Source organism: Tenrec ecaudatus, chromosome 10, assembly GCF_050624435.1.
Source record: "Tenrec ecaudatus isolate mTenEca1 chromosome 10, mTenEca1.hap1, whole genome shotgun sequence".
Taxonomy (NCBI): domain Eukaryota; kingdom Metazoa; phylum Chordata; class Mammalia; order Afrosoricida; family Tenrecidae; genus Tenrec; species Tenrec ecaudatus.
The window spans coordinates 115247064-115270775 of record NC_134539.1 but is presented as its reverse complement, the minus strand read 5'-3'; the positions used below and the strand labels follow the sequence as shown (position 1 = coordinate 115270775).

General features: G+C 43.4%; 1 protein-coding gene across 1 annotated transcript in view; it reads left to right on the top strand.

Annotated features, from left to right (window-relative positions):
• Positions 1 to 23712, top strand: part of UTP6 (UTP6 small subunit processome component) — a 33604-nt gene that overhangs the window by 4181 nt on the left and 5711 nt on the right. The window contains exons 4-17 of the mRNA XM_075561365.1: positions 282 to 374; positions 1009 to 1056; positions 1495 to 1558; positions 3346 to 3464; positions 9910 to 9987; positions 12686 to 12767; positions 13660 to 13741; positions 14609 to 14790; positions 16066 to 16145; positions 16508 to 16585; positions 19598 to 19777; positions 20065 to 20145; positions 20236 to 20345; positions 23503 to 23569. Coding sequence (XP_075417480.1) covers positions 282 to 374; positions 1009 to 1056; positions 1495 to 1558; positions 3346 to 3464; positions 9910 to 9987; positions 12686 to 12767; positions 13660 to 13741; positions 14609 to 14790; positions 16066 to 16145; positions 16508 to 16585; positions 19598 to 19777; positions 20065 to 20145; positions 20236 to 20345; positions 23503 to 23569 — 1344 coding nt within the window. The remainder of the gene's footprint in view (positions 1 to 281; positions 375 to 1008; positions 1057 to 1494; positions 1559 to 3345; positions 3465 to 9909; positions 9988 to 12685; positions 12768 to 13659; positions 13742 to 14608; positions 14791 to 16065; positions 16146 to 16507; positions 16586 to 19597; positions 19778 to 20064; positions 20146 to 20235; positions 20346 to 23502; positions 23570 to 23712) is intronic.

Sequence of the window (23712 nt, the reverse complement as noted above, 5' to 3'; positions counted from 1 at the left end):
TTTAGGGACGTGACACCTGCAGCGGCTTCTCTCTGGCAAGGTGGGTGGTGTTAGCTGGCATCGGTGATTTGAAGGCCTTATGTGGCTGGCCGTTCCCCACCTCTGCTCGATAGCCAGAACTGAGGAGGCAGTTGACCGTAATCACTTAGGAGCCAATATCTGCCTGTGTTGACTGTGTGCCTACTTGCTTCTCCCATCAGTACTGCTTAATGATCAAACAGGATTGTTGCTTTGGATACATATGATTAAACTGAGACTTTTCACAAACGAATTCCCTTTAGCGCATCAGGTATTCATTTAAGAAGGATGAGATTGAGAATTCTATTGTCCAGCGAGTGCAAGGTGTCTTCCGGCGTGCTTCAGCAAAGTGGAAGGTGAGTGGTCCGAGTACCGTCCGTGAAACAGAAGAGATGTGATCACCAGTGTGACTTAGGTATTCACGCGCCTTGTTCTCTGTTCTTTCTTGGGCATCTCAGTTCTTACCCCAGCGATGAAAGCATTGTTTGAACCAGTTCACTGGCCTGTACGAATATTGATCCCACTACCTTAGAATGTGCTGTGCAGAGAGTGTTATTTGACGCACAGCTGAGAATGAGAAAATTGTCTGGGAGATGTTTGGGTACTAAGTAAAGTGTATTGAAGAAGCACTTTGCAGTTGGGGAGGGTAAAATGAAATGGTTAGAATCGGGACAGCTCCGTAGTCTGGATCTGTTCACGTTTTAGCTGGTCATTATGTGAAGTGTTTGTATGTGCTTTGGATCCCTGGGGATGCCAACATTTATGTTTTACCCCTCAGTGAGACTGTTACAAACTTTGTTGAGCAAATTGGATACCTGTGGGAGTGTGGCGGGAGGCTATGGGGCTGGATCGAGTGATCCTGGGTAAAGACCACGAAGACGCATTGAGGAAGAGCCTAATGGGTGGAGGGGTGTGGCAATAACTTAGGTTTTCTTAGATCTGCCTTGTTTTTACTAAAATTAATACATTGCTGCCTTGCTTTTCTGGTAGGATGATGTTCAACTGTGGCTGTCCTATGTAGTCTTTTGTAAGAAATGGGTAAGTACTGAGAGCCCCGTCTTGCTCCCTCTTACTTCCTTTCCCTGAGTCTGCCTTTTAAGCCTCCTCCTCAGTTAACTAATGCCACATTCTCCCCAAAGTTGTTGTGATAACAACTGGCTTTGTTTGTGCACTCAAATGAATTCAAGAAGGTTTCACATCACTATAATAGCATTTGTATATCGGAATTAGTTTTTATAAATGAATTTCACGTCAGTTGAAAGTGAACGTTATATGTACGTGTTCGATGAAGTCGAGTTACATGTTTGGTGGTTAAAGGCGAAGGAAGCGGATCGTGTCTGTACTTGTTGCTGTGCGGCTGGCAGCAACCGCTTTCGCCCCTGCGTCTTGTACTTGCCGAGCGCGCAGCGTTGACGGTCAGGGGGCTAACAAGGATTTCACTGAGGAGGAAGTACCACGTTTTCTTCTCTTTTACAGACTTCCAAAGTTCAACTTAGCAAGGTCTTCTCTGCCATGTTGGCCATTCATTCAAACAAGCCAGGTATGGTGAGACCATCGTCTTTTAAAAACTCTTTATTTAGATCTCGTGTGGTGTAGTGGTTACGCTTTGGGCTGCGATCACAAGGTCTGCAGTTCAAAACCATCAGCTGCTCCTTGGGCTAAAGACGAGCTTCCTACTTCTATAAAGAGTCCCGGTCTCCAGAGCTCGGGGCAGTTCTCCTGTCCTGTACGGTCGCTGTGAGCTGTCATTGACCCGATGGTGCTGAGTTGGTTTTGTTTTCTTAGAGTGAACCATTTTGGACTTCGTTTTACTTTATATATATATATATATATATTTTATAAACTTAAGAGAAATTGTTTTGAAGACCTTGAGTTTAGGCAGTAGGCCGTGGCAGTTTTTGTTGCTGAGTACCTTTCTCGGAGTTCATTTCTCTCTCCTGCCTACGAGTTACTGTGCCAGGTGTCTATGGACAAGGGCTGCTTTTTTAGTTGGTGACAGACAGCCTCTTCAGGAACTGTCTATTTGGAGGCAGGCAACATCTCGGGGCTTCAAAAGCTTCAAGGGGGAACCTGATTATTGATCAGTGTCTCTGGCACAGGGTAGATACGCATGTTTTATAGGGAAAGACTTAATTGTGTTGGACTGGCCCATTTTTTTATAGTGCGGTGTAGTGCCTATTCACAGGCCATAAATATCCAAATCGGATTTCAGACTACATGAAACTCATGTAGGCTGTGTGACCTCAGCTGATTCAGAAGAATGCTGCAGGACAGCAAGTGTGCTTGTTCCGCAGACTCTTAGCAGTTTGGAAGTAGTTCCCTAGGTGAGAAGGGGTGGAACCTGAATGGATGAGGGAGCCATTCTGACTTAGAAGCCCATGGAGGGGCTTCCATGCCTGGGGTCCTAGGTCCTAGTGAGAGCCTTCCCAAGTTTTAGGGAAGCCGTGCTCCAAGCCCAAAGCCAGAACCGTCCATCATTCACATCCTCCCAATCCAGAGGTAGATTCCAATTAGGGCTCGTTTTTACCATAAGCAATCTTGCTGAATAACATCCCAAGTCAGACTCACTGCCAGTGAGTCCATTCTGACCCGTAGCGACCCTAAAGGATAGGATAGGACTGCCCCTGAGGATTGCTGAGCCTGTACTTCTTCACCGCAGTACAAAGCCTCGTCTTTCTCCTGAGGAGAAGCTAGTGTTTTTGAACTGCTGACCTTGAGGTTAACAGCTCAACGTGTAACCACCACACCAGAGTTCCTCCTGCTGAATAGCACAGCTGACCTTTATTAAATTTCTAGGGAAAGCGCTAGAGTTTAACTCAAGGTTAAGTTCTCATAAGTCAAAAGAGAAACCGTTTTTGTTTTTAAGTCTTTAATTTGCACAGGTGCAATTGTTTTTCAACTAACTTTCAAATACACAGAAAAGAGGGAAAACCAATGTAAGAGAGATAAAAATAACGTCGTTTTGGTTTTAAGACATAATTGTCCCCACCCCCCAGTATTTTCACCTTAAACTTTGTCTATTGCCTTCAGTGTTTGTGTTCTTAGACTTGATGAGGTACACAAACAACAACTGTGTACCTATCCCCTCGATTGAATCGATTCTGACATTAACCTCTTTGCTTCAGATTGCTTTTTTAAACATCTTGGTGAAAGTAGTAAAACTTGATAGATAGCCACTGGAAACCTCTTGTTCTGCATTACCTCCCTTTGAATTTTTTTTTTTTAAAGTAAGGCTTTTTAAAAAGTTCTTTGAGTATTATTGGCCTGTTTTTATCTGACTTATTTATATGGATTGAGATGAAGTCTGATGGTTGTCTCCGTTTACAGCTTTGTGGATCATGGCAGCCAAATGGGAAATGGAAGATCGCTTGTCTTCAGAGAGTGCAAGACAGCTGTTTCTTCGCGCCCTGCGCTTCCACCCGGAGTGCCCGAAACTGTATCAGGAAGTGAGTGCGCGTGTGCCTGTGTTGTGAGAGTGCGATGTCTCAGTTTGATTCTTATTTTTTCCCCCACTCAGCTCTTTACTGTGAAATAGGTCGGGCTTTACATATCAGATCATCAATTTTGCATTTGTCTTAGTCTGATTCTCCGGAGACACATGAGAACTTTAAACATTTTGTGAAAATCTCATTATTTTTTAATTCTGGAGCCCTGGTGGTGTTGCGGTCACACATTGGGCTGCTGACCACAAGGTCAACAGTTTGAAACCGCCTGGCACTGTGTGGGAGAAAGACAAGGCTTTCTACTCCTGTGAAGAGTTACCAGCCTCAGAAACCCAGTGGGACGGTCCTGCTCTGTCCTTTAGGGCTGCCATCAGTGGCAGCAACTCTGGGGCAGTGAGCTGTTTTGAGCATTAATTCTGTTTTTTGTCATGCACTTTTGAAGTTTCTTCCTATATTCCTTTAGAAAGTTTGCCATGTTAAAGAAGACTTCAGTTTACGGAGACTAGGGATACGTGTGAGTGCACTTCTGGGGACAATCAGAGTCCAGGAGGAGGAGGAGAAATGCCTTTATATTTTTTGGCCACTGGTTTTGATCTTGTACAACTTTCAGGTTTATTAGAGAGATGTAACTCTCACACTGTCCACTAGGGGACCAAACCTTATTTTTACATTTGAGAAAAAACTTCCTCTTCAACTCATCTTTGTCTTTTTTGTCTCTTCATTAGTACTTTCTTGTCATTTTGGGGTATTTATTCTCTGTTGGAGGATGGGTGCTTTAAAATATTGATGGCCAGGAGAAAAACAAAAGATAATGAAGGTGTATTTTTAGAAACTCCACCAATTTTCTATTGCTGTTTAGTCCTCATGAAACTGCAGTCATGTGTAAGGAAAGGGAAAAAATCATAGGTCTTTATGTCAATAGGTTTGTAGGAGTCCCATCTGTATTCTTGCCTGTGGCAATTAACGGCATATTTATTTATTTATTTATTTATTACATTTTATTAGGGGCTCATACAACTCTTATCACCATCCATACATATACATACATCAATTGTATAAAGCACATCCATACATTCCCTGCCCCAATCATTCTCAAGGCATTTGCTCTCCACTTACGCCCCTCGCATCAGGTCCTCTTTTTAACGGTGTGCTTATATTGTAGCCTTGTCTTCCTTTCCAAGTTCTGGAAGCGCTCCCTTTGTTACCTGTGTTTCTTTTGTTGAGAAACTTACAAGAAGCCAGGAGCCCTGGTGGTATAGTGGTTATGCACTGGGCTTCCATCCACCAGGTTGGCAGTTCAAAACGACCAGCTGCTCGGTGGGAGAAAGACAGGGCTTTCTACTTCTGGACACAGTTTAAAATCTTGGAAACTCACCGGGGCAGTTCGAGCCTGTCCTATAAGGTCTCTGAGAGTCAACATGGACCCCGTGGGAGTGAGTGTGGTAGGGAAGCATAAGAAGCAATCCCCTCTCACCCCCGCACCCCCCAAAAAAAGAGTCATCTTCCCTGCTTGCTGTTGCAGGGGTTTATACGCTTTGGGAGGTTTTCTTTTTTTTTAATTAAAAAAAAATTTTTTTTGGGAGGTTTTCATAAATGCTCATAATTATATACTATATTTTTGAATAGTTCAAGGCCAATATTTATTAAGACTTAAACAAGACAAAGACACATTGCCCTGATGAGGGAGACCATTAGCATGAGGTCATAATGGCACCCCCATACTTGTATTTTTAAAAAATGGAAATCTATTTCGTTGCCTTTTATCAAAAGTAATTGAAATTTATAGACAGAAAAAATTTACATAGAGAAAATAAGCAGGAAAACTACTTAGAGTCTTAATCACCTATATATTTATGCATAATGTAAGCCTTTACATACATTTTTTTACTTTAAGATGGTATTATGCATTTTACTTTGCATTTTTATATATACTATGGTTGCATCTTAGTATTTATCGATCTGTAACAGTAGTAGCCAAACTTTGATCTTAAAACCTCATTCCATCTTCAATATTCCTGGAGATTCAAAGAGCTTTTGTTTATATGGAGTTATGTCTGTTAATTTGTGTTGTATTACAAGGTAACAGGAATTTAAGATTCTTATGTATTCATTTAAAAAAAGAAAATATTACTAAAAGACTGTTTTGTATTAATATTCTCAAGAAAAGAAATGTGGGCTTGTAGGGCATGGGGAGCATAGTCAGAAAGGTGGGAACGCAGAGGGGGGGCAACAGTAAGACGCACTGCAGACAGCTCGCAGCCCTTTGTTCTGTGTACCCTTCTTTTGCAGGGGTGGTGTTAGATTCCAGTAAGATAAATACCTCGGTCCTTGGCTTCACACCAGAAAGAATTCACACCGAAGCCTGGTTTGCGATCCAAGTGGGTTTTTTTAATAAAGGATAGACATTTCAGGTGTTACAGTAAACTGAACATGTGCAAGCACGAGAGCGCCCCCTCCCGCCCCCATCTCATTTGGGAGGTGTGAATTAAGCCCACCTGGCCTGGAGGGGGCTCCCACCCATGTGTACTGGCTTCCTGTCTCAAAACCTGAATGTCAGCATGCCCTCCCGCCTTCAGCCGCTTGCAGCTTCCTGTAGGGGAGGGAGGCAGGCTTTGGCATGTACAGGGACACCCCCAGTTCTGCCTCTAGCTCCCTCACAGTGGTAGTGTTATAGGCACAATTGTATAGCCAGCTTTTAAAACAAGGGTACAATAAGAATGATCATGAGCCGTAACCAAGCAATGATACCTATTTTATTCATGTACGAACAATCATTTCCTCTTGGACATTTCGTTTCTAGTATTTGCACTTAAACTTTTATTTATGAATTTTTTATTAGGCATTGAACAGCATTTCTTTACAAATAGGCTCCTAGGAAAAGATGGATTAGTTTAAAAGTATAAAACTTTAAAAGTTTTTTTATTTTCTTTTTGTTGCTGTTGAGTACAGAACTCACTTGCCACTGAGTCATTTTCAATCCATAGTGGTCCTGTGTAGGATTTCCAACGCTATAAACCTTTACTGGAGAATTTGGCCTCATTTTTCTCCTGTGGACTTGCTGGTGATTTTGCAATGCTTACTAGCTGTTAGCAATCCAACATTCACTAGACAGTACCACCAGGTGATGGAATGCAGAGACCAACCAAGTTTGTACACTTACAATTCAGTGACTCTGGTGATGTTCTTTCACTTTGTAATCAATCTTGCCCTCTTTTTAAAGTTGTTTCTCCTGAAATTAACACAGACTAACTCTCCCCTAAGTTTCCGATCAAGCCTCTTGAATTACTGATTGTCAGTCTTACCCAATGCACTCAGATCTTAAAAGAGCTTTATGCTCAAGCGTATTCTTTATTGTTAAGTTATACTATTGTTTGGGGGTTGTTTTGGGTTTGTTTATTTGAAATACTTTATTGGGGGCTCTTACATCTCTTATCACAATCCATACATTCATCCAGTGTGTCCAGCACATTTGCACATATGTCATCATTTTCAAAGCATTCTCTTCCCACTTAAGCCCCGATATCAGCTTCCCATTTCGTCCCTCTCCGTCCCCCGAAAGCAAACTACTATGCCACCAGGGCTCCGACCATTTGGTTTTAAGAAGACTTTAAAGGGTAATTTTGAGGAGGGAACCAGTGGAGAGGTCTGGGGGGCCGGCCCCAATCCAAACTACTACGTGGACACCTGCCCTTCTCCCCAGAAGAATTTTTTTTCAAAAGACGGCATTGAATCTGCAGCTCCGGGAGAGGGACATAAGTGATCGGAGCACACGGGAGCAGATGAAGAAGGAGAAGAGAGTGGAGCACATCCTGGCCCACCAGGCCTTGAGGACGATGTTCCCGATTAGAGCAGCCAGTCCACAGAGAGGACCACACGGTCAGCCCCACTATGAGACATGACGTCCCTCACTGACCCATAGCCCGACAGAGGACAGCACTGGAAACAGTGTGGGAATTGCACCCAATCTGATCCCATCATACCGAGGCAAAACACTAAGGGGGTGCAACAGAACAGCAAGGGAATGGAGTGGCGAGGTCCCCAGGGAATGCTGAAGGTGGACTTTGGGGCCAGGGTGGGGTGCCCCAACAGACTGGACTGGAAAACACTCCTAAAGGCCAACAAACGATCCTCGAATTAACAAAACAAAAAGGGTAATTTTGGTTTAAACTTATAATAATTTCTACAGGTTAATAGTTTCACAAGTTCCATCTAACCTTCATGAGTAGAAAGTAGGGATTCCATGAAATTTGGAATTTTGTGTCTCATTTCCCCCCTTTGATCAGAATTCTCCTATGTCCTCTTTGAAATGTTCCTAATAGTTCAGAAAGTTCATTGCCATTGAATTGATTCTGACTCACAGTGACACTGTAGGGCAGAGTAGACTTGTCCCTGTGGGTTTCTGAGTCTTAAATCTCTACATAAGTAGAAAGCCTCATCTTTCTCCTGTGGAAACAACTGGTGATTTCAAACTGTTGACCTAGTAGTTAGCGGCTGAAAACGTAGCCTCCTATACCACTAGGATTCCTTTTAGTAATGGTCACTGAACACATTGTTCTGGTATCATGGAAAAATGTTTATGGAGTCAGTTTACCATGTTCTGAATTTCCTTCGGTTGCTCCAGGGGAATAAAGACCAGTTGTGCGCTGGATGACACTTGAAACAAGAGTAGAGCAGAAACACTATGCACATTCCTAGGCCAATTTACTGGATGTTCCATGAAGTCATTGTCATAAACCTCCAAGAAAACCAGGAACCAGATCCCATGACATGTTTGTGTAGAATCAGCCTCAGCAGCTACTCTTCACTTAATTTTAAAAACAACTTTTACTGTGGATTTGGTATTTACAGAGCGTGTTTAGTCTTGGTGCAGTAGAGAAACAGATCCACAGAAACTCATGTATAGAGAGAGTTTTATATAAGGGGTAAGTGTTCATCAAGAAAACATCCCAACCCAGTGCTGCCCAAGCTCACAAGTCTAACATTAACCCATATGTCCAACATCAATCCACAAAGTCCTCCTCCATCTCACAAAACACACACTATGATGCCGACTGCAGGAGGAAAGCTGAGTCGGTGAACGTGTAAGCATCTCAGCGCTGGCAGGGGTCTCTACACGGCTGCTCCAGCACCCAGGGCTGCATCGGGGTAGGTCCATGTGGCTTCTCCTCAGGGATATCCTTCAGGAAGTGAGCCTTGCCAGCTGAAGCAGGGAACTGGCTAAGGCAGCTGCACCCTGGTCTGACCATCACAAAGCAAGAAACCCGAGAACTAGAAAGGCGAGGAGCCATTTATCTCTCTGCCCTTCAATTAACCCCACATGTGTTTATCAGCCAGGTTGGCACAATAAACTTTAACTGTCTCACAGAGAAAATCAGTTTCCATTCAACAATTCATACACATTTTGTTTCATGTCATTGCTTGTAATCTCTGCAAGGTAACATCACGTCGTTTCCCATTTCCTTTCCTCCTTCCTAACTCTTTTGAACTGTGTCCTTGGGTAAAGGCTGCTCTTTGATAGCAAATGATTAAGGTGTGCATGCCTCATCAGCGATATTGGTTATGGTACCTTTTATAGACTTATCTTGACTGAAGTTTGACCCTTGGGGGTGAGTTCAATTCCAGACTGAAAAGGTGGCTAAGTGCCGTGTTTCTGGGGATTCCACCAGCCTCTATTCAACTAGTAAGCCCGGTCTTTTCTGTGATTTGGGGTTCTCTTTTACTCTCACACACCCCTCCCCCTCTCCTTTCAGGTCCCTCTAATGTGATCCCATTCAGAACAGTTGGTGGCGGTAGCCAGCCAACACCATCTCGTTTGGGTCTCTGGTTGTGGATGCTGATATTCCGGTGGTTCATTAGTCCCTTCAACTAATTATTTCAATGTGTTTTCAATTAGCATCCTCATTCTTTCCTTTGGACAAGAGGAGACCTGTAGTTGTACCTTCGATGACTGCTCAAGAGTTTTTTCTGTTTCTTTTTGGGCTCTTACAGCTCTTATAACAACCATACATCAGTTGTATCAAGCTATTTGTCCATATTGCATCATTATTTTCTGAACATTTACTTTGTATTTGAGCCCTTAGTATCAACTCCTCTCCTCCCCACCCCTCGGGATGCTCAAGTTTGTAAGACTCCAGTCCATAATCACTAACGCAGGATGTGGAACATTATTTTGGTGGGCGCTGTTATTGCCAGTTAACCTTGTTGTCTTCTGATACTTTAAAAAAAACTTTTTAAAGATATTTGACTCACATCTGTAAAATGCTCGCAGAGAGCATTATATAGTATTTTTTATCACACCTTGTCACTGTCAGCCAGTTTTCTAACGGTATAAAATATAAGTCTCTCCTTCCAGCTGCATGTCTAACATTTGTGGTTAAAAAAATATTATGTTATATATTTTTGATAAAAAAACTTCACATATATTCAGTTCATAATGCTTCTTCTATAGTACTTTAGGATGGAGCTGATGCATGCTGAGAAACTGAGGAAAGAGAAACAAGAATTTGAAAAAGCCAAGATGGAAGTGGTAAGCCCTAATGTATTGTCACTTAATCATAATAGTTGAGAGCTACTTTGAATCTGTTTAGAAAGAAGAAACAAAAAGTCTTGGGAATATGTTTCCCCGCCCCCCCTAATTTAGTGCTGCATTTTGAAAATTTTAGGTGATCCAGAGTTGATTTGCTTAAATGTCCTTATTTATAAAAATAGACATTTAAACTAACTCAAGTGATCCTAAGAATGTTGTTTTTTTAAAGCAACATGTTGACATTAGATTTATTGGCATACAGAACTGAATTTCCTGTTTGGTGAAGGGACACTAAGGCATGAAAATAGCTGGAGTAGAGCTAGACGGCCCCAATTTGAAAGAAAGAAAAAATTTTTTATTTAAATCATTTTATTGGGAGCTCATACAACTCTTATTACAATCCATACATACAGCCATTGTGTCAAGCACATTTGTGCATTTGTTTCTCTCATCATTCTCAAAACATTTGCTTTCTACTTGGGCCCTTGGGAATTTTTTTAAAAATATAATTTTATTGGGGGCTCTTACAGCTATTATGACAATCCATCCATCATTTGTACCAAGTTATTTGTACATATTGCCGTCATTGTTTTCTGAATATTTACTTTCTATTTGAGCCCTTAGTATCAGTGTCTCTTTTTACCCTTCCCACCCTCGTGACCGCTTGATAAATTATACATGATTACATTTTCATATTTTACACAGACCACTGTCTCCCTTCCCCTGTGTTTTCTTCCCCCCTCTTCTCCCCACTTTCCCCTACCCTTTTGAGATCACTACTCCCATATCTGACCTGGATTCCATTGTGCCCTGAGCTCTTATCTGTACCTGTATACATGCTCTGATCTAGCCTGTAGTGAAAGGCAGGACTGGGGTTATGAGAGTGGGGGATGAGGAAGCTTCAAGGAACCAGAGGATTATTGTGTGTTTCATCAGTGCTATACTGTGCCCTGGTTGATTTATCCCTTCCTAGTGACCCTTCTGTGAGGGGTGTTCTATTGTCGTCTACAGATGGGTTTGGGTCTCTGCTCCGACCTCCTTCATTCTCAACAATATGTTCTCAACAATTGGCTAAAGTTACTTTTAATACTGTATGATTTCATTAAATCAAATGATAAGAAGTTGACATGTTTCATAGCCTTTTAAAAATTTTTATTTTTAATTTAATTTTCTTATTGGGGGCTCATACAACTCTTAACAATCCATCCATCCATCCATCCATCCATCCATCCATTGTGTCAAGCACATTTGTGCATTTGTTGCCATCATCGTTCTCAAATCATTTGCTTTCTACTTGAGCCCTTGGTATCAGCTCCTCAGTTTTTCCCCTCCCTCCCTGCTCCCCCTTCCTCATGAACCCTTGATAATTTATAAATTATTATTATTTTGTCATATCTTATAGTGTCTGATGTCTTTCTTCAACCACTTTTCTGTTGTCTGTCCCCCAGGGAGGAGGTTATATGTAGATCCTTATAATTGGTTCCCCCTTTCTACCCCACCTTCCCTCCACCCTCCCAGTATCGCCACTCTCAGCACTGGTCCTGAAGGGATCGTCTGTCCTGGATTCCCTGTGTTTCCAGTTCCTATCTGTACCAGTGCACATCCTCTGGTCTAACCAGATTTGTAAGGTAGAATTGGGGTCATGATAGTGTGTGGGGGGAAGCATTTTGGAACTAGAGGAAAGTTGTACATTTAATCTTCGCTACACTGCACCGACTGGCTCATCTCCTCCCCACGACCCACTTTTTTTTTTTTTTAGCATGTAACAGAACTTTATTCCACTTTTTATTTTTAATGAGGAAAAAAAAAGTTTTAAAATACTGTTACTGAAGAAGAAATTCTGTCAGTATCACCTACCATAGTGATTCTTTGGCTCAGGCATTTTTTTTTCTTAATGAAATGTTACTCAGAAGTGTCAACAAGGCACATACCACCTGACTTGTCTAAATCTGAACGGGAAGGGAGGCCTCCAAACGATGCTCTCAGCCGTATCAGCGGATGATGGGAACTGCGCACCACATCCAGGGGAGGAGAGCAGAAACCAGGGGGGGGGGGATGATGACATAGCTGTGGGGGTGAGATGAAAGTAATAACAATGTATAATCTATCAAGGGGTTAGAGGGTGGGGGGAGGGGGCATAAGAAAGCCGATGTCAAGGGCTCAATAGAAAGTAAATGTCTAGAAAAGAATGAAGGCCATATATGTACAAATTTGCATGATGCAAGGGATATATGGATTGTGACGAGTTATGAGTCCCCAATAAAATGAAAAATAAACATCTTTATTTTTTCTTCTGTCAGACTGGAGGTTTTATTTCAACAGACATCCCTGGCTTAAAAAAAAAACCCAAAACAACCAAAAAGGGAAGGTGGGGGTGATCCACATGTCATCACACCCACCAGGGACAAACATCTTAAAAAAAAAAATCATTTTATTGAGGGTTCTTATAGCTCTTATAACATTCCATACATCAATTGTATCAAGGAAACTATGATCCTGTGGTCCCTCCAGAAGCCTGAGGATAGTTTTGAGATCAGTGATCTTTGTAGGCTGCTCGGTGACAGACCTGGCCCCACATGGGGTGTGATTTGGTGACGGTCACGTGGGACAGCTGCTTTCAGAGCTGCTCACTTTGCTGGTGGGGCTCTTGCTGCTTAGGGGCATTGTCTACTAAGTCACTTTAACTGTAACCCTTCAGGAGACTCTGGATTATTCTGAAGAAATCTTGAGTGGCGAATTGGCACGGATCGTCTACAAAAACTCGGTGAGCATAATTAAAGGTAGGTGTCTCTTTAAAGCCGCTTGTCATGTTGGAAATGTTGTCAGTAGATTGTGTGTAAAACTCGGAATGCAGAAATCATGTCCTGTTTCTTTCGTGAAAAGTGCGTTTTCTATTAATATATAGTTGAACATTTCCGTTAAAAAAATCCTTTTATGGGGGCTCTTACAGCTCTTATCACAATCCATACATCCATCCATTGTGTCAAGAACATTTGTACATATGCTGCCATCATTTCAAAATATTTTTTTTATACTTGAGTCCTTAGCATCAGCTCCTTTCCTCCCCCGCCCCCTCATGAACCCTTGGTAATTCATAAATTATTTTTGTCATGTCTGACACTGACTGCTGTCTCCCTTCACCCACTTTTCTGTTGTCCGGTTATATGTTGATCATTGTGATCATTTCCTCCTTCCCTTCCCCTCCTGGAATCGCTACTCATGATTGGTCCTGAGGGGTTTATCTGTCCTGAATTCCTTGTGTTGTGTGCTCTTATCTGTAGCAGTGTACATGTTGCGTTCTAGCGGATTTGTAAGGTAGAATCGGGATCAAGGTAGTAGCGGGGAGGAAACTTTAAAGACCAGAGACAAGTTGTGAGTTTCATCGGTGGAACATTTCAGCTTTTATTAAGCATTTAATCTCATTTGGAGAGTAGAATAGGTTATTTAGTTCCGTAAGGTTATACTAAACAAAGTTCTGAAATATTAATAATGGCTTTCATTTGTGTGGGGGGCTATAGGTGACTTTCGTTAATGTTGTTATTCTATCTTCCAATTGAAAAATGCCCCAATCCTAATTTCAGTGCATCTTAAGAATGGTACTCCTGGAGTCAAACGATCTTCCCGGGGCTTGTTGGCACTGACGCCTCCCCTCCCTTGCTGTTTCCATCGTAGGCGCAGACTTTCATGTGTCACTGCTTTCCATTGCACAGCTGTTTGACTTTGCCAAAGATTTGCAGAAAGAAATTTATGATGAGTAAGTAATATTATGAAAGGCGATTTTTAATCTATATTGAAACTTGGTGATTTTTTTTACATTTTTTAAAAGGGGTTTGGAGTTAGATATTTAGGAGAGGGTAAAGCAGATACCACACTAAATCTTTGCAAGAAAAGTTAAATGTGACATAAAACAAAAAAAAATGCTCCTCAAGAAATTTCCGCCCACACGCTCATTAGTTTTCCTTGGAAAATAGCTTGTTTTCATTCAGTCAGAAAATTATATTATTGTGAGTAATGAGATCTACATCCTGCTCTCGGCAGAGCTTGTCCATATAAAAGCGTGTTGTGCTCAAAGAGACTTGTCACTCACTAACATGCTAAGGCTTCGAAAAGTGTGGGGAAATGCCATTATATTTTACTTCCATTTACGAGAAACCTCGGCCCTCGTGTTTGCCCCTGACTTTCGAGCGCTTCCACACTTGGGTGGCTCTCTCACTTTGATAGCGGATAAACGGAACTTGGATCAGTTTGCTTCTTGGAAAACCTCTCAGGGTTTCCTTAGACAATGCTTGATACTTGTGCTTTCTCTCTGCTTCTGTTGAGGAAATCATGAGTCTGGATACGAAGGCTCTAGGGCCCATGGAGCTTGTCTATGGATAAGTGGTGATTGGACCTTGAGCAGTTTTATTTGAACATTAGTATCTGTGAACGATGTCAGACTGAGCACCTGTGCGGCAGCTCTGGCCCATCGATAGCGTCGTCGGGAAGGCCTGTGGTGCTGTGTCTCTCGTGGTACAGGCATGGTTAGGAGGTGTTCTAGGTGCCTTTTAGCGCGTAGAAGACTGTCTAGTGCTCTGAGGGAGTTGCTTGTTCTAGGGCAGGTGCCAGTAAGTGTATTTCTAAGCCTTCAGGTGCAACACACAGATGACCCTCTCACCTGGGATTACGTGGCCCGGCGAGAATTAGAGATGGAGGCACAACCAGGAGAGCAGCCGGCGTCGAAACAAGCCAGAGCGGTGGAGCTGGACCGCAGGGAGGAGAGGTGCTGTGCTGTGTATGAAGAGGCAGTGAAGACGCTGCCCACAGGTGAGTGTTGGGGTCAGGTGTTTAAGGAAGTGAAGCTTCCTAATCATCATTCCTTAATCACCTTCTGAGACAGATGATAAAAATGGTTGCTTTTGAAAAATAAAATGTGACACAGGGGCAAATGGTTTTGCCAGTCAGCGATCGTTGCCCATCTTGTTTTGTGACATAGTTGCCATCTCCACAGTGGTGGAGCTCTCTTTCCTGTTGGCCCTTCCCCTTTGTTCATCTTCCCTATCTCTTCCTACTGCCTGAGTTTCCCCCGGGGCCCGTGCTGCCCTTCTGATCTCCTTTTCTTTGCTTGTCCTTGGAGTTGAGCCGTAGGGGTGAGTTCAGTTCCCGGGCTGAAGGGTATAGTCCACAAGTCTATATGACCAGTAAGCCTGGTCTTTTATTATTTTGAGGTTTGTTTCACATGACTTTCCCACGCCCTCCAAGACTTTCTGTGGTGATTCTTTTCAGAGTCATCAGGACTGGTAGCTGGACACCATCTACTTTTTCGGGTCTTGGGGGCATGGAGACTGGGGTCCATGTGGTCTGTTAACCTGTTTCCCCGAAAATAAGACAGTGTCTTATATTAAGTTTTGCTCCCAAAGATGCGCTAGGTCTTATTTTCAGGAAATGCCTTATATTTCCATGAAGAAGAATATGATACACAATTATTGCTTATTGTTTTATTAAAAAAGAACTTCCACTTCCTGGCTTCCCTGGCTGTGCTGCGGCCAACAGTGAGCTGCATGGTGGCACCCGCTGCTATGGTCCAGAGTCCAGAGTTATAGTAGCTTCGGGGGGGAGTGGCTTATTTTATGGGAGGTCTTATTTTCGGGGTTACCGTATATTTCAGCGAGAGGCAAACTGTAAGCAGGTCTTACTTTCAGGAGATGTCTTACTTTCGGGGAAATAGGGTAGGTTCTTTTGAACTCATAATTTCCTGTCTTTGATTGTATTCACTCCTTTCTGCTCTAGACTGAGATCCCAATCATTGCACCTGAGGGTGGGATTTGATAGAGTTGTATTTTTTATGTGTTAATACTGGAAAATGAAGACAAAGTGGGAACAGTTTCTTACATTGAGAAAGCTTTTAATTTTCGCATCCATGTCACACCTCAGCTGTCTTTTTCTGATGGTTGAGGTGGGTGACCGGCTCTACTTGGAATGGCCGTTTTTCATTAGGCGAATTTAAAGTCTGGTTTAGAGGAGTTTTCCTTTTGTGAGAAAAGATACATGCTGAGTTTTGGGAATTGGTGACCTGATCAGGAATCTTTCTGGCTTTTCTAGAGGCCATGTGGAAGTGTTACATCACCTTTTGCTTGGAGAGATTTACCAAGAAAACAAGTAGTGATTTCCTCAGAGGGAAGGTAAGGACTCAAGTTCCGCGGTTACAGTGGCTGACTGCAGTCACGTGCTCTGACCCTTGAAGAAACACAGAAGCGCCACAAGTTCCATGGCTTCATGCTCAGCCACTGTCTCTGCTGGAGCGTGACCCGCCACGCTGACCAGGAGTCGGCTTTGCCCTATGGACAAAACTCGGGTAGCAGGTGCTCTCTCCTCCGCGTCCTTGCCCAGCCCATTTGCCGGAAGTCAGGCTCTGCGAGCGAGCAGTATGGCAGTAGCATCTCCGAATTCACAGCCATATGTAACACTGCTCTCGGTCATTGTCGGAGGCCAGAATCCCTTTGTGGGAAATCTGTAATGGACTCAAGGATTTTTTCCTTTTCAGAGGCTGACAAGGACCATGGTGGCATTCAGAAAGGCGCATGAGCTCAGGCTTCTGCCAGAATCCCAATGCAAGCAGTGGGTAAGGCTCTTCAGTACCAGTTAAACACACCTTCACTGAGCAGCCCTGTAGGACAGGTACAACTGCCACATAGCGTTTATAAGACTGTTTACAAACTGTTAAACTTACAGCATTAGGAAGCCTCATATTTCTCCTGGGGAGTGGCTGTTGGTTTTGAACTATGGACCTTGCAGTTAGCAGCCCAGCATGTAACCCAGTCTGCTACCATAGGCCCCCCTATTCCTAAATAGACTCATATATGTTCATGCATACATGACGGCACCAACAAAACAACAGGCGGAGCTGCGCTGGGCGGAGCAGAGACTTCATAGCACGCGCTGTTTGCTCTGAGTTAGAGCCAGTGCACCCAGTGGTGTCACCTGGGAAGGTTCTCTCTGGTCACAGTGGATTTTTTCCTAAAAGCACTTTCTCTTGAACCTTGTGCTTTGTCTTGGCCTGTGTACAGCTGTGAAATTTTGTTTCCTGCTCTGGAAAATTGCAGAAACTGTTGTGATGTTGCACACAGCTGACAAGGACAACGGTATGGAAAAACTCAAATGTATAAGTTGTTGTCTCATCTCAAAAGAGGTAAACTGTCAATTTATGACAAACCTCATTCTGGATATCTGTGAGCTTCCTGAATGGATGAAAATGTCGACGTATAGTGCATTTGGAGATCGTCCCATCAGGTCGGACTGCTTTCTATTTAGAGGTTCTGAAAAGATTGCTTAACACTGTGCAACAAAAAAGGCCTGATTTGTGGCAGACTGGCTTTGCCACCACAACAATGCACCTGCTCATGTGGCCATCTCAGTACTCCAGTTTTTGGCTAAAAACAGCATGCCTCTCTTGCCCCATGCACCTTACTCACCTGACCTTGCTTCATGCTACCCTTTGTTTCCCCGAATGAAGAGAGGGACATGAAAGGACAGTGATTTGATGACAACATAGAAAAGGTGAAGAAAGAAAATAGGGGTGCTGTCTGTCATCCTTTCAAACAGATGAGTTTGAAAAACGTTTTTAAGAACGGAATTGCAGATTTGACAAATGTATTAAGTGTAATGCATAGTACTTTGGAGGTGATAAGGTTGTTTTGTAAAATAAAATTTAAGTACATCTCTTTGGAAGGAAAAATTCTGATATTTTTGGAACCCCCTTCATATATATACCTTACTACACAGGTATATGCACTTCATCTCTACCTTGGTAACCATGCATATCTTTTTTATTGTTACTACTGTTACCACTTTTTTATCACTCTTACTGAAACAACAACATAACAACTGACAACAATAAAACCAAATTTTAAAAAAACTTCAGATATCTGCCATTGAGTTCATTTTGAGTGCCGTAGGGTTTGTATTTATTTATTTATTTAAACATTTTATTGGGGACTCATACAACTCTTATCACAATCCATACATACATCAATTGTGTAAAGCACATCTGTACATTCTTTGCCCTCATCATTTTCAAACCATTTGCTCTCCACTTAAGCCCTTTGCATCAAGTTCTCTTTTTCCCCCCTCACTTCCCCCTCCCTCATGAGCCCTTGATAATTTATAAATTATTATTTTGTCATATCTTGCCCTGTCTGAGGTCTCCCTTCACCCCCTTTTCTGTTGTCCGTCCCCCAGGGAGGAGGTCACATGTAGATCCTTGTAATTGGTTCCCTCTTTCCAACCCACTCTCCCTCTACCCACCCAGTATCGCCCCTCACACCCCTGGTTCTGCCGTAGGATTTTTAAAGGCTGATCTTGCCCCCCCACCCCTGTTTATGACCCCAATTCTACCTTACAAATACTGCTAGACCAGAGCATGTACTTTGGTACAGATATGAGCTGGAAACACAGGGAATCCAGGACAGATAAACCCCTCAGGACCAATAATGAGAGTAGCAATACCAGGAGGGTAAGGGAAAGTGGGGAGAAAGGGAAAACCGATCACAATGATCTCCATGTAAATCCCTCCCAGGGGAACAGAAAACAGAAGAGTGGGCGAAGGGAGACAGTGGTCGATGTAAGACATGAAAAAAATAATTATTTATAAATTATCCAGGGCTCATGAGGGAGGGAGGGTGGGGGAGGAAGGGGAAAAATGAGGAACTGATAGCAAAGGACTTAAGTAGAAACTGTTTTGAAAATGATGATAGCATAAGTACAAGTGTGTCGGACACATGGATATATGTATGGATTGTGATGAGTTGTAAGAGCACCCAATAAAATGATTTTTTTTAAAAAAAGGCTGATCTTTCGAGAGGCTGTCTGAGATGCCTCCAGGTGGGTTTGAACCACCAGTGTTTGGGTTAGCAACGGAGAACTAAACTGTTGCATCACCCAGGGACTCCTCATGATGCGTATTACAGAGTGTCAAATTGTAGTTCTGGAAAAGGCTCTCAATTTACAGTATGTCCAGTTCTATTTAAATGGAGGTACCGGGTTCCTTCCCCAAATCTGTTGTTGACGAGTCATTATGTTTTGATTACATTTCCCATGAACTTGAAGCGCCCTCATATAGATACTCCCCTCGCTCCCAAAGAGCACAGTGCTCACAGGTGATGATGCTTTATGAGCTAATGCCTCCCACTCACAGCAGCCGGGAGGACGGAGCAGAACTGTCCCTGAGTTTTGAAGGTTGTACATCCTTAGAGAAGCAGAGGGCTGCATCTTTGCCCTGTACCCATTTTGCTTTGAAGTCAGGTGCTGAACCGCCTCCTCTCCAGGGTCATTCCTGTTACCGTGTAGCTCCGTATACTGACCGCTGTGCTCTGTGGACTGGGCGTAGGTTCTGGTACAGTCAACTGTTTATTAAAATGCCGTCTAAATTACCCAGCCCTTTTGTTTTTCATCTCCATCCTGTTTTTCTGGTAGTCCTTGGGCACGGAAGTAGGGAAGGGAGAAAGAATTCCAGATTGTTCACTTTGTGCCCGCTTAGCAGCCGTGGGAAAGGTTTAGTGGAAAGCCTGTAGAAATGGTTGCCTAAGCTCATGACTGCCGCAGAGCTCGTCTTCCCCTGACCCTCTGTGTTTCCCAGGCGGAGCTGCTGCTGCAGAAGGGCTTCTTGACTGAAGCCCTGGAGGTGGCTGTGGCCGGGACAACATTGTTTAGAGACTCGGTGACAATGTGGCACGTGAAGCTGCAGGTGTTGATTAAGTCAAAGAGCAGCGACGTCGCCAGGCTGTTAGAAGAAGCCTTTGTGCACTTGAAGCCTCAGGTCTGTATCTCATTCATTTAGGAGGACTTTCAAAATTTCGACCAAAGCTCTTTTAGGGCGCACTTACCTATTGAGAGCCGAGGCTGCAGTGAGAATTTCGTCAAACGATGAGGTCTCCCATATAGGGAGAACTGATTTCTATTTAGTAAGCGATCTCTCAGTGGTTATTTGAAAATTGACTGTATTATCCAAAGTTAAGTACATTGTAAAAGTTTCTTACTTAGATATTTTACAAGTGTTGCTAGAATGAGTGTCAGTAGAATTTTACCTTTTTGGTGTGAGCACAGGTATGTCTGCCTCTGTGGCTCTCCTGGGCGGAGTGGACTGAAGACACGCAAAGCCAGGAAGACACGGAAGCCGTCTTTAAGGTACAGGCCCCGCGCTAAGCCTCCGTGGGGTTCTGGGAAAATTGCTTTCGATATCAGCAGCGTGTTTCTTTGTTTTTCTTAAAACTGCAGAAAGCTCTCCTCGCTGTCACAGGGGGTGACTCGGTAACCCTAAAGGACAAGTACCTCGATTGGGCTTATCGAAGTGGTGACTACAAAAAGGCCAGGGCCGTGTTTAGAAGGTACGCACAATCTTGCCCACCGTGGGACCCAGCTTCTGTGGACCCTAAGTCGTATCTGAGGAAGTAACCTGGGAGATGGTTTTTCTTTTTTTATCGTTTTATTAGGGGTTCATACAACTCTTATCACAATCCATACATACATCAATTGTGTAAAGCACATCTGTACATTCATTGCCCTCATTCTCAAAACATTTGCTCTCCACTTAGGCCCCTGGCGTCAGCTCCTCATTTTTTCCCCTCCATCCTTACTCCCCACTCTCTCATGAGCCCTTGATAATTTATAAATTATTGTCATATCTTGCCCTGCCCGACATCTCCCTTCACCCACTTTTTGTTGTCCATCCGCCAGGGAGGAGGTCACATGTAGATCCTTGTAATCGGTTCCCCCTTTCCAACCCATCCACCCTCCCAGTATCACCACTCACAACCCTGGTCCGAAGGGATCATCCGCCCTGGATTCCCTGTGTTTCTGGTTCCTATCTGTACCAGTGTCCATCCTCTGGTCTAGCCAGACTTGCAAGGTAGAATTCGGATCATGATAGTGGGGGTGGGGGGGAGGAAGCATTTAGGAACTAGAGGAAAGTTGTATTTTTCATTGTTGCTTTATCGCACCCTGTCTGGCTCGTTTCCTTCCCGAGACCCCTCTGCAAGGGGATCTCCAGCGGCCTACAAATGGGCTTTGAATCTCCACTCTGCACTGTCCCCCTCATTCTCTATGGTAAGATTTTTTTGTTCTGATGATGCCTAATACCTGATCCTTTCGAGACCTCATGATTGCACAGGCTGGTTTGCTTCTACCATGTGGGCTTTGTTGCTTTTGCGCTAGATGGCTGCTTGTTTACCTTGAAGCCTTTAAGACCCCAGATGCTATATCTTTTGATAGCCGGGCACCATCAGCTTTCTTCGCCACATTTGCTTATGCACCCGCTTTGTCGTCAGCGATTATATCATGGAGGTGAGCACACAATGCTAAGATTTTTTTGTTCTTTGATGTTTGATAGCTGATTCCTTCGGCACCTTGTGATCGCACCGACTGGTGTGCTTCCATGTGGGCTTTGTTTCTTCTGAGCTAGATGATTGCTTGTTTACCTTCAAGCTTTTAAGACCCCACACACTATCTCTTTTGATAGTCGGGCACCATCAGCTTTCTTCACCACATTTGATTATTCACCCGCTTTGTTTTCAGTGGTTGTGTCGGGAAGGTGAGCATCATAGAATGCCAATTTAATAGAACGTATTCTTGCATTGAGGGAGTACTGAGTGGAGGCCCAATGTCCTTCTGCTAATTTAATACTAAACCTGTAAATATATGCACATAGATCTATTTCCCCATTCTCATATAAATAGATTTGCATATGTACGTCTTTATACCTCTATAGATGCCCTTTGCCTCCCAGCTCTTTCCTCTATTTCCTTTTACTTTGCTCCTGCCCCATCATCATGCTCAGTCCCCACCAGGGTTCCAACATTTCTTTTGGTTACATTGTCTTTGGTCATGCCCTACCAGGCCTCCCATACTCTCCTCTCCACTGATTTGGTTCACTTGTTGTTCCCTGGGCCCTGGGTTTGTTAACACCACTACCTTTCCCCCCACTTCCCCCTCTCCCATGTCCCCCTGGAACTGTGCATCCCGTTGTTTTCTCCTCCAGATGGTTGTTCTAGCCTATCTTACTTAGACAGACCTGTGGAGATAATAACATGCACAAAAACAAGACAGAGCACAACCAAGAAAAAAATATACAACACAACAAACCAATGACAAAAAACTAAACAAAATACAACAAGAAAGAAAAGCTTATAGTTAGTTCAAGGATTGTTGGCCTTTAGGAGTGTTTTCCAGTCCAGTCTGTTGGGGCACCACGCCCTGGCCCCAAAGTCTACCTTCAGGATTCCCTGGGTACCTCACCACTCCATTCCCTTGCTGTTTTGTTGCATCCCAACCCCACTAGTGTTTTGCCTCAGTGTGGCGGGATTAGATCGGGTGCAATTCCCACACTGTGTCCCTGGTGCTGTCTCCCGAAGGGCTGTGGGTCATTGAGGGGCGTCATGTCTCATAGTGGGGCCGGCCATGTGGTCCTCTCTGTGGACTGGCTGCTCTAATTGGGAACATCGTCCTCACGGCCTAGTGATGGCCTCGTGAGCCAGGATGTGCTCCACTCTCTCCTCCTCCCCCTCCATCTGCTCCTGTGTGCTCCGATCAGATATGTCCCTCTCCCGGAGCTGCAGTTTCAATGCCGTCTTTTGAAAACAATTCTTTTGGGGGGAGGGCAGGTGACCACTTAGTAGTTGGGATTGGGGCCGGCCCCCCAGGAGGTGTTTTTTTCAAAGCATGCTTTTTTTTTTTTTAGCCTTACATCATTTATTGTTAAACTTGATTAGGAAGCAAAAAACCAAGGAATAAACCAGATTATTTGCCATTAGAAGTTCAAGTCATCAGATGGGGACAAATTTTGAGCCTGGGAAAATGCTCCTTACAGCCCCAGCTTGGTTCTTCTCCAATGTCTTCTCTTGGAGTTGTACCTAATTTTATTACCGGTTTTCATTCTAATCCATTGGGGAATGGGCTGATTCTGCTTCTGTTTCTTGGCCAGGAATCTCTTGATCCTGAAAGTCTTATGAGATGACATGGTGAAGTTGGAGCACCACCACACTCGGGGTGGCAGAGAAACGGAGAGAGGGCGCTTTGTTTTGTTTTTTAATCATAAACTATACCCATTGTGGACAATGCAAAATAAGTGCCTGTCATAATTTATTGTAACCTTATCAGAAGAAAAACAACAGTTAGTGTATTATTTTTAAAACTTTTACCTAGTTAAAATTGTGCTATATTCCAATATTGTGTTTAACTTTTATTGATGAACAATAGGCTAGGCAATTTCCCCATTGGTAAAAATTCTTCATAAGCCTAATTACAAAGTAACTGATCTGTCATCCTGTGGCTGGACAAAAAGCCAATTGAGAGATGGTTCAGAGTCAGTCCTTACTGACCGAAAGCTTAGAGAATGACTGGCAGTCAGGTCCAGTTTCCGCGCTGCCTGTGGCCAAGACTCTGTCGAAACAGCAGTTACAGAGGCACTCAACAATTTGTATTTGTGAGATATGAGGGCTTTTGATTGTAGATGATACAATTGACCCCTTCTCCTTTGTTTCTGTTTAGTTTACAGGAAAACCGGCCATTTTCAGTTGATTTTTTTAGGAAAATGATCCAGTTTGAAAAGGAACAAGTGAGTGAGGAATTTCTCATCTGGGAAAATGGGTTTGTGGTTTCTGTTTTCCTTTGCTGTTTACAAATCTCTCATTCTGACAGCACACGTTTCTGGTCCCCTGGTCCAACCTGCTTTTCATAGCCCTAACTGAAGATGATAAG